The sequence below is a fragment of the Cordyceps javanica genome, chromosome 6, assembly GCF_051103115.1.
Source record: "Cordyceps javanica chromosome 6, complete sequence".
In the NCBI taxonomy this organism is placed as follows: domain Eukaryota; kingdom Fungi; phylum Ascomycota; class Sordariomycetes; order Hypocreales; family Cordycipitaceae; genus Cordyceps; species Cordyceps javanica.
Genome location: NC_139300.1, coordinates 1,418,527 through 1,433,199, shown reverse-complemented (window position 1 = coordinate 1,433,199; position 14,673 = coordinate 1,418,527). Strand labels below are relative to the sequence as shown.

Below are 14,673 nucleotides of genomic sequence, written 5' to 3'. Positions count from 1 at the left end.
AGTGTGAGTGCAGTCATGGCATGGTAGTGACCTGCATGAGCAGTATCTTAAAAGGGAAAAACATCCGCGAAACTGCCCAGAATCGCCTCACCCTTGGGTGCTGAACAAGAACACAAAGGACAAGTATCCATTGGTCGGAAACCAACAAACAACTGAAGCGCAATTAAAGTTCACAGGGGGTTTAAGCTTTACAGAAATGTCACTCAGTGATATGAAACTTGTTTCCCCTTCTTTCTTCTTGTATCTTGCAATCTGAATACCGCTCTTTGCGCCTGAAGATTTGCCTGCGAGTCATGGATAACCGGAGGGTAGGGGGGGCTACCGGCACCTGAGAGAGCATGGACAAGGGCTGCGGGTATGGATTTTTCGTGGCATTAACAGTAGTACCCTGTCCTTGTGCTGAGATGCGAAACGGCTGTGAGGAGGTGTCGTTTGCTCGGAGCGTTTTACGACATCATTTTCTGGCGATGCAATACGTATGGGTAGCCAGCACGCAATGAATCGTCCTGGAAATTACTCCCGTTTTTTTCTTGCGCCTTGGCACCAGAGAGGTGTGCTTCCAAACCCATTTACTGGTGAGAAGCGTATATAATCTACCGCTCTGCATATTCAGTACAAGTTTGATCGGTGCTTCAATGTCAGACGTCGATACCCTATACCCAAAGGCTGCAATGGTCGGCGTGGTATATGGATACTTGAAGTGTGCAGATCACTGAGAACCGAGGGCTGATGTGATTCAGCCGTCACTGGACGACGTGTGTGCTTGTACAAATTCGTACAGTGAATTATTGGCCAGTCGGTAACCTGTACTCCGTTCTGCTGGGCAGGGAGTGGGCGGGAATCGACTCAGGTGGCTGGTCGTCTGTGGCTAGCTCTATCGCAGTGATTCAGGCGGCTGCGTAAATAGAACAAGTGATGCGGCGCCTGAATGTCTTGGGTCGTCATCATAGTACCGGTAAGCCAATAAATGGCCTGTTGGTGTTGTACAGCAGCCTGAGAAGGTGCAGCGTGACGAGAGCCGGGACGATAAAGGGGCTAGCTCATCATGTTGTGGTCCGCTTGGGGCGGGAGGAGCGGCGTACAGAGGAGAGGAGATGAGAGGGAGGGTGTCATCGTATTTAGGTCATGGGGCTCGATGGTGTTTGCACCGGGTGCGAAAGCAATTTCATGGCTCCGATGTTGTCAGGACGGCGTAGATGGAAGCCATATTGACGAGGGTTGCGAGCGAGTCTCGGCGATGTCATTTGTCAGGAAGCTGGGGGAGCTGGCCGAAAGCGGAAGACCCTGACAGACGGTTAAGGTAGTTGTCCACTGTGGATGTTCCCTGTAAGTTCGTAGGTTAGTACCTAGGTACCAGGCACTAAGCAGCCTAGCTCGTAATATCGGCGCCGAAAATCGTGCACGTCTCGGCAAGGCAAAGCCCAAAAAAAAAAAACTCCAGACCAGAAGAGCCTCGTACTCAGTAAGCAGAGTACCAACTCAAGCTCACGCCCTCGTCGGTCAATGACATTGGGGCCCAGTTGGGTTGGGTATAGTAACAATCATCTGTAGCGGTCGGCTGAGGCCCGGAACTCGCTATAAAAAAAAGTTAGACCCAGCAGCTGTTAGCCAAGCAATCAAGGAGCCTCCAGCGGGCACGGAGGGTGGATAGGTCGGGACAGTGGAGTGCAGAAAGTAGCTGTACAAGGGTACGTATGTGTTTTACTGTAGGCTGGTAAGTACTGAGACCTGGGCAGATGGTCAAGCTTCCAGGCTACCAGGTACGGTTTTAAGCACAGACTTTTCCTTATTGACCTGACATATTTATTAGGCACATTTAAAAATACTCGTAGGAACTCATCGTCCCCACGTCGACACTTGACTATCACTAGGTACCTAGTTAGTGCTCGGGCTAGCTGAACTTGCTCTCCAACTTGTTTCAACGCCTTTTCCCGTTTGTCCCGTCTCGCACTCAGCAAGCAGCCTTCTTGTGCTGCGCAACATCATCACGCGCTGTTTTGTGTGAGACGCCTCGTCGTGCAACACCGCATTGCTGCAGTATTTACTTAATCATACCTCCCGTCTCTCTTCCTGTTTTTTTTCTGAACCCTTCTCTTTCACCCCTCGAGCCTTGCCCATTCACACTCATTTTGCTCTTCCCCGGTGGTCGCTGCAAGAGCCACCAGAACTGCACCCGTTTGTTCTGATCGACAACGCTCCTCGCACCAACGACGTCAATCTCTGCCGATTGGGTCTGAAACTTTGTTTTTTTCTCTGCCGCATTTTCTTCCTCAAATATTCCGGCATCGCTGCCTACAAGATTGCGCCGATAGAGGCCCCAAGGGGCGTCGCGGCTCCAACCTCAGTTGCTTCCTTAGCCCGCGCCGCACCATCACCGCATCAACGCCTTGATCTTCGCGACATTTGCTTCTAGGCCGTCGCCGCCACAAACGAGGCACCGCCCGCCGCGCCTGTCGCTCCCCGAGTTGACACCGCTCGCCAGTGCCTCCCGTCCAAGAATGATTGACACGACCGTTCATCTCCCCGCACGTCTCGAATCTCAATAATGCACACGGCGACCAAGTCTTGCCCGTCGTACTCTGCTTCCCTTTGCCCGCCATGAGGGTCGCGATCCGAGAGCAGCTGGCCGCCCTCGTCATCGTCGCCGTCCTCACATGCTTGGTTGTAGTCTCCGTACCCACCTGGAACTTTGTCTACAACTTTGTCGTCGGCGTCGAGACCTCGAGCCTGGCCCTCACGGCCTCGCTCAAGGCCACCCGCATCAGCTCCGAGATCAACCTCCTCCTCATCATCTGCCAGTCCGTCGCCAGCCGCCTCCTCCTCCAGCAAGCCTTCATCGACTTTTACAATGGAAACGCTACCAACCCCTTTGATTCGGCCCGCAAGGACATCATCAGCGCCATGACTAACAGTCAAGTCTCTGGTCTGCTCCAAGCTCGCCTCTACTCGCGCAACATTACCGGCGCCGCCGACAAAGGCCTCCTCAACGTCACCGCCGCAGGTATAGGTAATCAACAAGTCAACATTGCTCTCCCCTACCTCACCCCAGACGGCCGCCGCGCCAATCTCAGTGACACCCAATGGGGCTATCCGCCTTCGCTCTATCCCAACATCACTTACCAGCCTACTGGTAACCCCACACCCGATCAACCATCCACTCAAAGTTGGATAGCCGACGCTTTCCCAAATGTCAGAATCAGCGATAAAGGCGGCTTGCTTCTCGGTCCCCTCATCGTCAACGAGACGTACGCCCTCATGTCTCTGACGATCCCGGTCCGATCCAACTCCAATGCCAGATACTTTCTTGGCTACATGACGCTTGTTGTCTCTGCCACCTCCCTCCTCGAGGTCCAGACTTCCCCCGAAGGCTTAGATAACTCGGGTATGGTCCTGATCGTTGGTCCTGCCCACCCATCCAACAAGTTTCCTGGTAGGACGACGCCCAACAACGGCAGTCAGACTCCGGAAAGAAGTGCTCTCGGCAGTGTGAAAGCCCACTTTGTGCTTCCACCCATTACACCGGAAGGTCAATCTGACAGGCATGGCAATCGAGACTATCGGAGTGGCAACTCCAACACCGACTTTGAGCTTTCACAATACGAGTCAGTCTTCGACGTATACTACAATAATGGCACTCGGCTCAACAACGCCACCGCCGACTTGTCGACCAAGAACGAGCAAGGCGTTTCTGTGGCCGTCGGTATTGCTCGCCCCCAATCTGAGCTTGTCAACTGGGCCGTGGTGGTTGAAAAGGCAAGATCGGAAGCCTACCAACCAATATCTAAACTCCGCAAGATTCTTCTCGCCTGCTCATTCGGCACCGCAGGACTCATTCTCCTCCTCGTGATACCCTGCGCCCATCTTGGTGTCAGGCCCATCCGCCGTCTCAAAGAGGCTACAGAAAAGTCTATCCGCCCTCCAGGATACGAGGACGACTTGGAACATCTCAGTGATGGCGACGGGCCAAGCTCCGGCGCAACTCGTACCACTGCATCAAGCCGAGGCCGCGTCTTTGCGCCTCTACGACGCAGATTTAGGAAGAAGAGGAAGCCAATGACCTCGGCCGAAATCGATGCTCACCGACGAGTCTTTAAGATTCCTGGACGTGTGGTCCAAGGAAAGCACTTTGTGACCGACGAACTCACGGAGCTTACAAAGACATATAACAGCATGACGGATGAGCTTTTGAAGCAGTACACACTCCTCGACGAGAAGGTAGCTGAGCGTACGCGGCAGCTGGAAATTAGTAAAAAGGCTGCCGAAGCTGCCAACGAGAGCAAAACGCTCTTCATTGCCAATATTTCTCATGAGCTCAAGACGCCGCTCAATGGAATTATGGGCATTTGCGCTGTGTGTATGGAAGATGACGATCTCAACCGTATAAGGTCGTCATTAAGAACTGTCTACAAGTCCGGTAAGTGCCGTCCTGCTCATAATTCCACATCCCCACGACTAACGCATTGCAGGCGACCTGCTACTACATCTCCTCGAAGATTTGCTTAGTTTCTCCAAGAACCAAATCAGCCACCAAGTGAGTTTGGAGCGGCGAGAGTTCCGCCTAGGCGATATCAAGTCACAGATTGAGTCTATCTTCGACAAGCAAGCCAGAGAGAACAAGATTCAGCTCTCTGTTAAGTACCTGTCATTTGATAGCCTGCACGGAACGCCAGAAACGCAGTATCGCACTCTAGACGAGCGGTTACCAGCCTTGGGGCCACCTGGGATGGGAAGGCTTAAGGATGCCTACCTCATGGGTGACCACCATCGCATACTGCAAGTCATTATCAACTTGGTCGGCAACAGCGTCAAATTCACCCCGGCGGGTGGAAAGGTGGCGCTGCGCATACGCTGTCTAGGCGAAGTGGAGCAAACAAGTGGTGACGAATTAAGTAGAAACTCGTCCCTTTCGCGATCGCCCTCTGCCGCACAGGTCTGGCGCAATCGTACGCACGGAAATTCCAGCTCTATCCACTCCGGTCACTCAGCAGTGGCAGCGGCTGTCAAGGACGGCACCGCTCTCGAGATCAATCCCATGGAGCCCAAATTGACCCCGCGTGTTTCTCTGCGTGAGCGATCTTCATCGCCGCCACCGGCGCCTGTCAAATACAAGTCGTTTGTGTTTGAGTTCGAAGTGGAGGATTCTGGTCACGGTATTCCCGAGCACATGCAGACCAAGATCTTTGAACCCTTTGTACAGGGCGATTCTGGGTTGAACAAGAAATTCGGTGGCACCGGATTGGGACTCAGCATCTGTGCCCAGCTCGTCAAGCTCATGGGTGGTTCCATCGGTGTCAAGAGTGCGCCCGAGCAAGGGTCGATTTTCACTATGCAGATACCACTCGAGTATGTCAAAGATCGAACACCAAGCACGGCATCTTCAAGCATCAGATCTCGTGCAGGTAGCATGGGCTCCGTTGCGGATGAGGCGCAGCGTACATCCCTTGGGAGTATAGCAGTCAGCAACAGCATGCCAGGTGTGAACTCCAATGACCAGAAGCATAGCAGCAGCGGTGGCAGCGCCGGTAACAATGCCAACCACCACTTGCTTGAGAACAAGCCGCGTCTTGTTGGCCTCAGCGTACCGTTCTTCACCACGAATGAGTCCCCACACATCGATGCGGAGAAGAGCTACAGCACCCGGCGCGGCGCGCCGGGCAGCGGCAGCAGTAAGCTCAAGGTGCTAGTTGCTGATGACAATGCCACCAACATCGAGGTCGTTAGCCGCATGCTCAAGCTTGAGGATGTGTACGATGTGACGGTGGCCAAGGATGGCCAGGAGGCGTATGAGCTGGTCAAGGAGAGCATGACAGGATCGCCGCAGACGCCGCAAAGACAGTTTGACGTCATTTTCATGGACGTGCAAATGCCCAACGTCAACGGCCTCGAGTCTACGCGCCTCATCCGCAAAATGGGCTATGTCGCGCCCATTGTCGCCCTCACGGCGTTTTCCGAGGAGAGCAACGTCCAGGAGTGCATGGCATCGGGCATGAACGAGTTCCTCAGCAAGCCCATCCGACGGCCTGCGCTGAAAAAGGTGCTCACCAAGATCTCGACCATTGAGGAGGAGGACGTCACGCCGCCGTCGCAGACCCAGAGCTCGCTGCCGCCACCGACGCAGGGGCAGAGCTTGCAGCAGGTCTCTCCCCCGCCGACGCCGCCGACGCCGCCGACGCCGCCGACCTTGGGTGGCGACGACGTAGATAAGGCGGTGGGTGAAAAGACGAATGGTGTCTGACGGCTCCCGGCCGGACCGGTCCCGCGGAAGAATAACTCTCACAGCAATTTGGTCAGCGGAGGGGCAGAGTTGATGGGATTGTATAATTTGACGGCATGGATATGCTGTTTACTAGACAAAGTTAGAGCTGATGGGAAACCAAAAAGTTTGTACATTGATTGTTTTGGATTAAGCACAAAGCGAAGGCGTTTTTTTTCTTTTCCTTTTTCTCTTCTCTTCTTCTCTGATCATTAGTCCCAACAACTGTTTTCTTTGACTAAAGATAGATCATTGTTGATTTCAGTCTCTCTTTTTTCACACTTTCTGGACAGTCACTTTTTCTTCTACAATATCTACACTGTCTATCTATCCATTGCCCCCCTAGTACGGAAGCGATGACTTGGTTTCTCTTCCCCTTCCCTTTCGTTTTCATCTCTAGAATACATACCCTTGCTATTAACGTTACTTTTAGTTTTTTTTTTTTAAAGCTTTGTTTTTCTTACTCCCTCCCCTGTTTCATGTACATTGTAGATTGCGCGCGTGGTGAGGTGGACAAGATGAATGCAAAATTGTTTGAATCTATAATCGTATATCTGGCGAGGTATTTGCCGCTGGGATATACACCTAAAAGTCTGCCAGCGGAGGGGGAAAACTACGTCTAGTGAGATGAAACCATCCTCCAAGTGTTCTGTTCTTGACCAAAAATGCACAACTCTAAAACAACGCCATACCGACCATATAAAAACTCGCTTGTAACAGGAAGGAAATGTGGAGAGGAAAGACAAAATGAAAGCAAGGTAAGATATCGAGACTGTCGTGTTAAAAAAAAAAGAAATGATCAAAGTCGCACCTTGGCACCAAGGCCACGTCCTTCATAGTTCAGCGTCTCAATCCAGCGCCCCAGCCGCACAGTGACTTGCGCCAGCGCATCCAGCCGTAACGACCCCCCGAGGGCCTCGCGCAGCCGGTCGTAGCCAACGCTCTCGCGCGACCACTGCACACCGAGCCTCGGCGTCTCGGATAAGCCTGGTGGCACATCAAAGGACTGCGTGTGTTCGATGCGCGCAATGGGTTCAGTATGGTTGTAAAAGGCGGTGGCGTTGATGTACTCGATGTGGACCGTGTTTCGGCGCAATGGCGAGGCTAGTACAAACGTCGCAGACGAAGTGAGAACGTGAAAGATGGCATCGCGGATGAAGCCTGGTAGCGAATCATTGTTGTGCTTGCTGTCATCACCGGGAAGCTCCAGTCGAGGCGTGGGGAGAGTCAGGTTAATTCTCGAAAGAGCTTCACCGAGGTCTGGCAGACTTGGCAGACTGCCTCGATGTGAGCGTATCGCGACACTGGTATTCTTCCCGGAGAGGAAATCCGAGATGAGCCTACGCCCAGCCTCTCGACTCGCGTCGCCACCGAAGCCTTTTGGGTCCCACGAAGCGCTGACAGTGACATCAGTGACATTGCCTTGACCTACCAGTAGGTCCTGCATTGTGACGTCTGCCAGGACGTTGCCTTCAGATATGACATGTAGATTGATATAGGGTATAGATGCGTTGTATGGTGTCGGGTTTGTAAAGTTGACAACACACTCTACCCTGACAGCAGTTGAGGTCGTGTTGCGGACCCAAATATCCCCGACGCGTGGCAGAACGTTGCTAATGAGGTCGCCTGGAAGCCCTGCGTCGTCGTCAGTGTCCGTCCGCAGCCCGGGAAGCGCCAAGACCCGACCCTCGTGATGCACAAATGGAGAGGTAGACAAGAGAACGGCGAGGCGGGTTACCAGTTTGAGGACGGACCATTGACGGGAACTTTGCCCTCGGCAGGAACATCCTTGATGACCAAGGGACCGAGGACAGTGTCTACTTTGACATCCAATTTGGCCCGTGCCTGGACAATAATCTCGCGTGAGCCAAAGATGTATTCGCTTGCGAGAGACGAAAAGACGTCGTTGTCGGTAATGTCGATCGGCGCGTTGTCGACGCGAGAGGTTATCTCGATCAAGGTTTCCTTGGCATCGGAATCGAGCTTGCGCGATGATGCCTTTTGCCACTTTCGCAGGTTGAGCTCGCCAAATTTCTTGTCCTTGTAAAAGAGGTTCCCCTGCGATTTGAGGCTCTCTACCCCCAGATCCACATCGACGCCCTCGGGTAAAGCTGCAACGGCGACAACAGTGCCAGATACGCGCGGCTTGCCCTGCGGCTCAAACGGGCTCGGAAGTGAAAACTTGACGTCAGTTAGGGAAAAGTTGCGGAGCAGGTCATCGAATGAGCTTCCAGGAAAGTCAATAGGGACAGTGACGCTTTCCAACATGTCGCCCAGCCATTGAGGAAGCTCAGAGTCGCTGGGTTGTTTGCCTCGCACAAAAATCTGACCATCCTCGCCGCCGAGATAATGCTTGAGGAATTCGTCAAGTGGAGACAGCTCAGAAACAGGACATGCTTGCGTCAGCTTCTGCGGCAACTTGCTGATCAAGCCGGAAGCCTCGGCGATAATCTCCGTGTTTGGCTTCACATCGATGGTGCTGGACCTGCCAGTACCAACGACAATCTTAGGATCTTCCGGCGTACAGCCGGAGATGAGAACCTCGAAGCCGACTCGGGGCACAGTCAGCGAGACGGGGTATTCATTTTGTATAGAGACGGAAACATTTGCGCCAATGCCTTGGCTATCTCCATGACCCAGTGGGACTTGGTGGAAGTTGAGGTGCTGAATGCTGTATTCGGGAATTGAAGGAGCATCTTTGGCTGTAAAAAACAGTCAGCAAACAGAGCAAGTAAAGAGAGGCATGAGATGGGAAAGAAGCCATAATTAGAACGGACTGGGATACATGTAAATAAAACAATGGAGGGTAGGTATCTAGCTAATGGATTTTTCGCCAAAGTACAGGGAAGAAAAGGTGCTGTAGAGAGATTGACCTTCTAAAACCATGGATTCCACAATATCATGAGTTCCAAGAGGGATGAATCCCGACTTGAGCTGCAAGGCGGTTGCAGTCTTGACCTCCAGCTCGCTAATCTTGCCGGTGAGCCAGTCGTTGACAATCTTCTTGATACTGGCGTTATCGCCAAGCTTCATATCGGTGACGACATCAATGAAGGTGTTCTGTCCATCCACGAGGTTAAGGTCCAGGGGTGGTACCACGGCGGAACCGACCATGGCATCGCCGTAGCCGGGTACATAGAGCTTGATGTGCGTCTGCTCGGCGGCCACAGTTCTCATGATTCTCATGGCGATGCGCCCGATTCTTCGCGCCGTGTCATCCTCAACGCGCGCCGGGTCCATGCGAAAATTGCCCTGGACACGGGCGCGAATGCCAGTAAAGCTGATGGAGTCGAGGGAGAGCCCAGTGGGTTCTAGGACGACGGCCTTTTCAATGTATGTTTGTATAGCGGGTGGGACGAGGAATCCGAGGACAATGACAACAATGACTACGCTTCCGAGGAGCAGCATGGCCACCAGGGACGGCCATCTTCGTTTGCTCTGGTGTGGCTTGAGGGGGGCTTGCGACGAGGGAGCATCGCTAGCAGCGTCGTTTGTCACCGTTTGCGATCCGTATGAAGCGTCGGCGGCGACGGAGTCACCGGAAAGAAGTGGCTCGGACTCGGCGATCCGGTCCTCACCCTCTTGGCGTCTTTTGGATGCGTTCTTGGGAGCCATGATGGCGATGGTGATGGTGAGGTATGTGCGTAATAGGCGGCGAGCAGGATGACGCTAGGGCGGGGTTTGGATGGGGACAGACTGGGAGCTACCCGGAGGAGCGCGTATCTGGCTTCTATCGGACAGGGTTCAAGAGGCGGGTTGGCCGCGGGTTGGAAAGATGCGCGCCAACTATTATGTGAGCAATAGATGATGATGGTAGAGGGAAGCCCAATCCGAGGTCGCGATGAAACCGGCACTTGCGATGATCAAGAGTGAGTGGGGCGGCCGGGTGACAGCTGAGGTACGTATCTTCTTACCCAATTTGCCAATGATACAGACTTGTAGAAACGAGAAGAAAGCAAAATAGAGGAAAATACGCTTTCTTTGCATTTTATCATTCGGAATGTCTTACATAAGAGGCTTTTGAGCCCGGCCTTTTGATGTCATGATTCTCGAAACCAGGGGTCATAGATCAACACAGACCTTCTCTTCCTTATTTCGGCACTTGCTAGTCCTGATGTAATCATCGCTGCGCTGGTCACACTGCGACGTTATCGGCTAGATAGTTACGATGTTTTCACGCGTCTTTTCTGTTGTGTACGATGGATCTGATGGATTTCACCACATTTATTGTCACTCATCGCTAGTGACAGCCATGCGATACTATGGAAAGGCGGACCGGCGATACCGACTACAAGTACGCTATTGGTATCTACCAGTGGCATCGCTACACACACGCACATAGCACAGAAGGGCACCTTATTCTGAGCGACCACTTGCCGCAGAGGTACCAGTAGTATCCCCGTGGCGTCCAAGATAGACGGAGAGCCTGCTGGAATAGCTCACGGGAAGCTCCGGAAGAGGCGCTCCAACTCATGTTTGTTCAGAATTGAAACAAGACGGCTAGCATGTGTGCGGATACTGTGGGCGCGATCAAATCGGTCTCATATGGCCAAAAATGGGTACAGCGCTTGCTGGTCCAGCATAGGACTGTTCTCCGTCTTGTGGCTGGCATCCTAGATCGCCGCCGCATCCCGCGACTTCGATGCCCCTGGTTCAGCAAGATTTTGCAAACCATGGCAAGATTTGGCGTGGGCTGCGAATTCCTTGTCAGACCACTCTCGTAAAGCTTCATGGCGGCAATGTGTATCTGGGTCATGCGGGTTAGGTACAAGTCTCGCCACCACTTCGCGATCCAGTTTGCAAAGACCCCGTGCGACCCAGTTGCAACCCCGACACCACGAGCCGCAGTCCTCAACATTTCCGGGGCGCCGCATGGCGGGGAACAGGATGGACACCATGCCGTTGCACATATCGTTTGTGCTGTTGTCTGGATCGAAGACTCGGCGGGTGTCGTGGTCCTCGAATTCCAATTGCGCGCGCTGCAAATGTGCAAACCACCATTTCGTGCCCTCCAAGCGTGGTGCAGGTCGCGATCGAAGACCGGCGGCTAGGGAAGCTTCCGTGCCGCCATGTACTTTCATCGCAAGTTGCTTTGCAGCGCGAACACTCACCAACCGCTGCGGCCTTGATCGCTTGATACCGTACATGACCAAGTATCTGCCGGGCAAACTTCGCGCTGCTGGCAGTCTCTTGAGCTCTTTGGACGGAATATCGAAACGCTTGGCCGCCTCGGCGCGAGGCATCTCCCACAAGGCTTGCTTCTTGGCCAGGCACTCGAAGCAGGCTCGCTGGCAGGTGATGGGGGATGAAGACGCACCAAAATTCTCTCAGCACCCGCATCTCTCCGAATACAGCGTAGCTCTGAGCAACTGGGCGCCGTGTATGTCCAACATGAGCATTCTTCCCAGGGCTGCCAACGCTTTGGCGACGTGGCGGAGGAGGGCCTGCTAGGCCTGCAGCGACTCGACCAGCTCGTGCGCTCGCCTCGGGGTGCGGCTGGAGCGAGACAGGGAGAGGGAATCGAGCGGTCCGAGGATAACGTGTAGCACCTCAACTGGCAAGGCATTGAAGGGACTCGCGCCTCTCCTGGTTGTGGCCCACGATCGTGCACGCGGCGGCAAGGGCGCCTCTTCATCGCGACTGTTGACAATGCCGGTCACCGTTCGAAGCGGCGTGTAAGCGTATTCGTCAGGGATTTCTGCGTCAGTTTGGGAGTCCATTATCGGCAAGCGATGAGGCATGCATCTAACTGGGAAACCAACATGAATGATGGCGCGCAGCCAGAAGACGCGCTGGCGACGGCGCGTAAAGTAGCTGAAGACGTCACTCACACGTTACACCTGTACGCTTCAGACGCTGCAGACGCTGACCAGACCATGGCGTGAAAATGACAAACACGAAAGATGTTGGGACAATGGTGCAAACACTTTTGATGTTCTTTATGCGCAAGCATTGTTTTCCCCGGTCTGTTTCTAGCAAATATACAACAAATGCTGTCGCACACTTGCTGCGCATTTCAAGAGCTGAGCTCTACACCATCACCGACGACTCCAACTTTTTGACGTTTGGCTTGCGATGATGCGTACTGCAACTTCCAGCTCGTGGAACTACCGCTCGCATGGGCTGTAGACAAATGCACGCTTGCGTCGACATGTCAAAGAGCACCGAGGCAGTAGGTTCAGCAGCCCAGTCTGTCGAGCAGTACCATTTCATAGTGCCGTCTTCTGCGATTGTAACGTGGTCAGCATGCACTCTCGGCCGGAAAATACTATCCAGCGCCGGCTTGGTGTTTCCGGGCGCATTGAGCTCCGTCCGGCACCGGCCGCCAACGAGGACCCCCACCCTGTCAGACTCGCAAGAGTGTGTGTGTGTGTGTTGATGGCATCTGGCATGTATTGAAACCAGCATCCACATTCTTCTTCAACTTGCGCTCCTCGATGCTGCCATTTTGGACCAGTCAAGGAGACTCGCTCGGCAGTTCTTGGCGTTGAATGTCCAGACGACACGGCATCACTATTGCAGTGAGTCAGTCGCCAGCCGCGCCATCTGAGAGCATTGGGTTGCAGGACCCCGTTAAGAAGCCGGTCCAGCCAGATCTTGCGCGAGCGTCTAGATAAATGGCAGAACTGAAAATTGATGGAATTTTGGCCGGTACAAAGGCGCAAAATGTGCTCATCGAGAGCAGGAGAAGCAGCATTGCTCTCCTTCTTCGTGTTTGGTGGCCCCGAAACGCAAAACGAGCAGTAGTCCGCGTTGCGTGACCGAGAGAGTATATTTCGAAAAGTGCGACGCAAGCTTTTGTAAAACAAGACCCCATTCACACGGTTCTGACTCGTGCATTGTTGCTGGTGCAAGACAATTACCGTAAGATTCCCGAAATATTGGGGGGAAAAAAACAGTTCCGCTCAACTGTTGACGAAGAAAGGCGCTGTGGCGGGGTCGATGCCGCAGACTCGCAAACGCCCCAATGATGCAATGCTTCTTGCCCAACAATAATTACCCGCATCAGTTGATTGCTCGTCTCATGCCGATTGAGTCTCCGTGTTCCAGTTCCGTATAGTTTTCATGCCCGGACCGTTGTCATCTCTCTCGGAACAGTCACCGTGAGCAACAGCGGAATCATGATTGCCGAATGATGCCATTGGGGGGTCTCTCGAGCCTCCTTTGTGCCTGACGACTTGCATCTCCAGTGCCTGGCCCCCGGCCAATGCCACTCCTGCATCGTGTTTCACGTTCCAGAAGCGCTGCTCTTGCTCTTGGTTCCATGTCACGCAGCTCTATCAAGCGCAAATCGCGGGTTCTTTTGAGCGGATGGCAAGCGCACATCACCAACGTGTGTAGAAGGAATCGAGGGCTCCATGTGCCATCTAGCAACTACTTACTGGCAGATAAGTACTTATTCAAGAACCCGTTTCTTCGGCCTACTATAGAAGGGGGCTAGTCCTAACTAGTGGGAAGCCAGTGACAAGTCAGTTGCCGACTTCAGTCTGCAGAGTAAGAACGAGCGAGGTACTTACTCCGTGGAGAAAAATCGGTGGAGTAGCTAACAAGTAGCGGGTTCATGTCACCAAGGTTCCCTTTTTGGACCAGTCAGCACTCCCTCCCGGTTCTCGTTGCATATAACGGAGTACGGAGTATTGGTACTAATATACGGGTAGACTCAGAGGGCCAAGAACGGGGAACTAGCTCGCCAGGGTCAGGGTCTCATAGGGTATTTATTGCAACGATTACCAGGGACCCTAGTAGCGTGGACACGTCTAGATATAAGGTAGGGGCAAAGAAAGTTGGGATGCTGTACGAGGACTGTGCCGTTGAGTTAGTTCACAGGCTGGAGTCTGCAAATTCAGTATCAGGCTCTACTCGCCAGGCACGAGACGCTCTGCATCAGCGCTGAGAAGCGTTTCAAATGTTCCAGGCCCTGCATTGGACCCTCACGCGACATTTCTAGCGTGCCTGATGATAGGGCTACTTAGTACTCGGCAAAAAAAAAACGTGCCAGGGTCTGTCTGCTGCTCGTGGAGTCGTGGGTGGGTGGTGGTCCCCCCCTCTTGTTGCCTCGTCGTGCCTCGTAAAGGGGACGACCATCCAATCCAATCCAAGCATCTTTTTTTCCCCCAAATGGCCGCCACCAACTATTACTTATTAGACGACGTGTCCACTCATCTTGCCCACTTGAAAAGAGGGAACCTTTGTACAATAAAAAAAAAGTGGCGTCTCTCGCCCTGTTACTAGTACGGGTGTGCGAGACAAGTCAGTCCGATGCGCACCGCCCCCGACGCCCCCCCCCGGGCTGATGATACTTCGGGATAGGATGTGCGCGGGGACGGACCCCCCGAATGGTCCCTAGTGCTCATATTACTCGCTGCGGCCCATAGGGGCGCTCTTTGCCTGACCTCGGATTGCGTCTCTCATCTCGCTTT

The 14,673-nt window shown here is 53.4% G+C and overlaps 4 protein-coding genes across 4 annotated transcripts; 1 reads left to right on the top strand and 3 right to left on the bottom strand.

Moving 5' to 3' along the window:
* Positions 1–2,598: 2,598 nt before the first annotated feature.
* Positions 2,599–6,235, top strand: V2A60_008878 (uncharacterized protein; the record flags this gene model as incomplete). The annotated part of the gene is made up of 2 exons (XM_083260148.1): positions 2,599–4,414; positions 4,467–6,235. 2 exons carry the CDS (start codon positions 2,599–2,601, stop codon positions 6,233–6,235), a joined length of 3,585 nt encoding a protein of 1,194 aa, XP_083116274.1.
* An 817-nt stretch (positions 6,236–7,052) lies between these two features.
* V2A60_008877 (uncharacterized protein) lies at positions 7,053–9,868 on the bottom strand (the record flags this gene model as incomplete). Its single annotated transcript, XM_083260147.1, has 3 exons — positions 7,053–7,888; positions 8,008–8,955; positions 9,127–9,868. 3 exons carry the CDS (start codon positions 9,866–9,868, stop codon positions 7,053–7,055), a joined length of 2,526 nt encoding a protein of 841 aa, XP_083116273.1.
* A 998-nt stretch (positions 9,869–10,866) lies between these two features.
* Positions 10,867–11,496, bottom strand: V2A60_008876 (uncharacterized protein; the record flags this gene model as incomplete). Its single annotated transcript, XM_083260146.1, has 1 exon — positions 10,867–11,496. The coding sequence occupies one exon, from the start codon at positions 11,494–11,496 to the stop codon at positions 10,867–10,869; it is 630 nt and encodes a 209-aa protein (XP_083116272.1).
* Positions 11,497–11,700: 204 nt separating this feature from the next.
* On the bottom strand, positions 11,701–11,973 carry V2A60_008875 (uncharacterized protein; the record flags this gene model as incomplete). Its single annotated transcript, XM_083260145.1, has 1 exon — positions 11,701–11,973. One exon carries the CDS (start codon positions 11,971–11,973, stop codon positions 11,701–11,703), a length of 273 nt encoding a protein of 90 aa, XP_083116271.1.
* Positions 11,974–14,673: the final 2,700 nt, after the last annotated feature.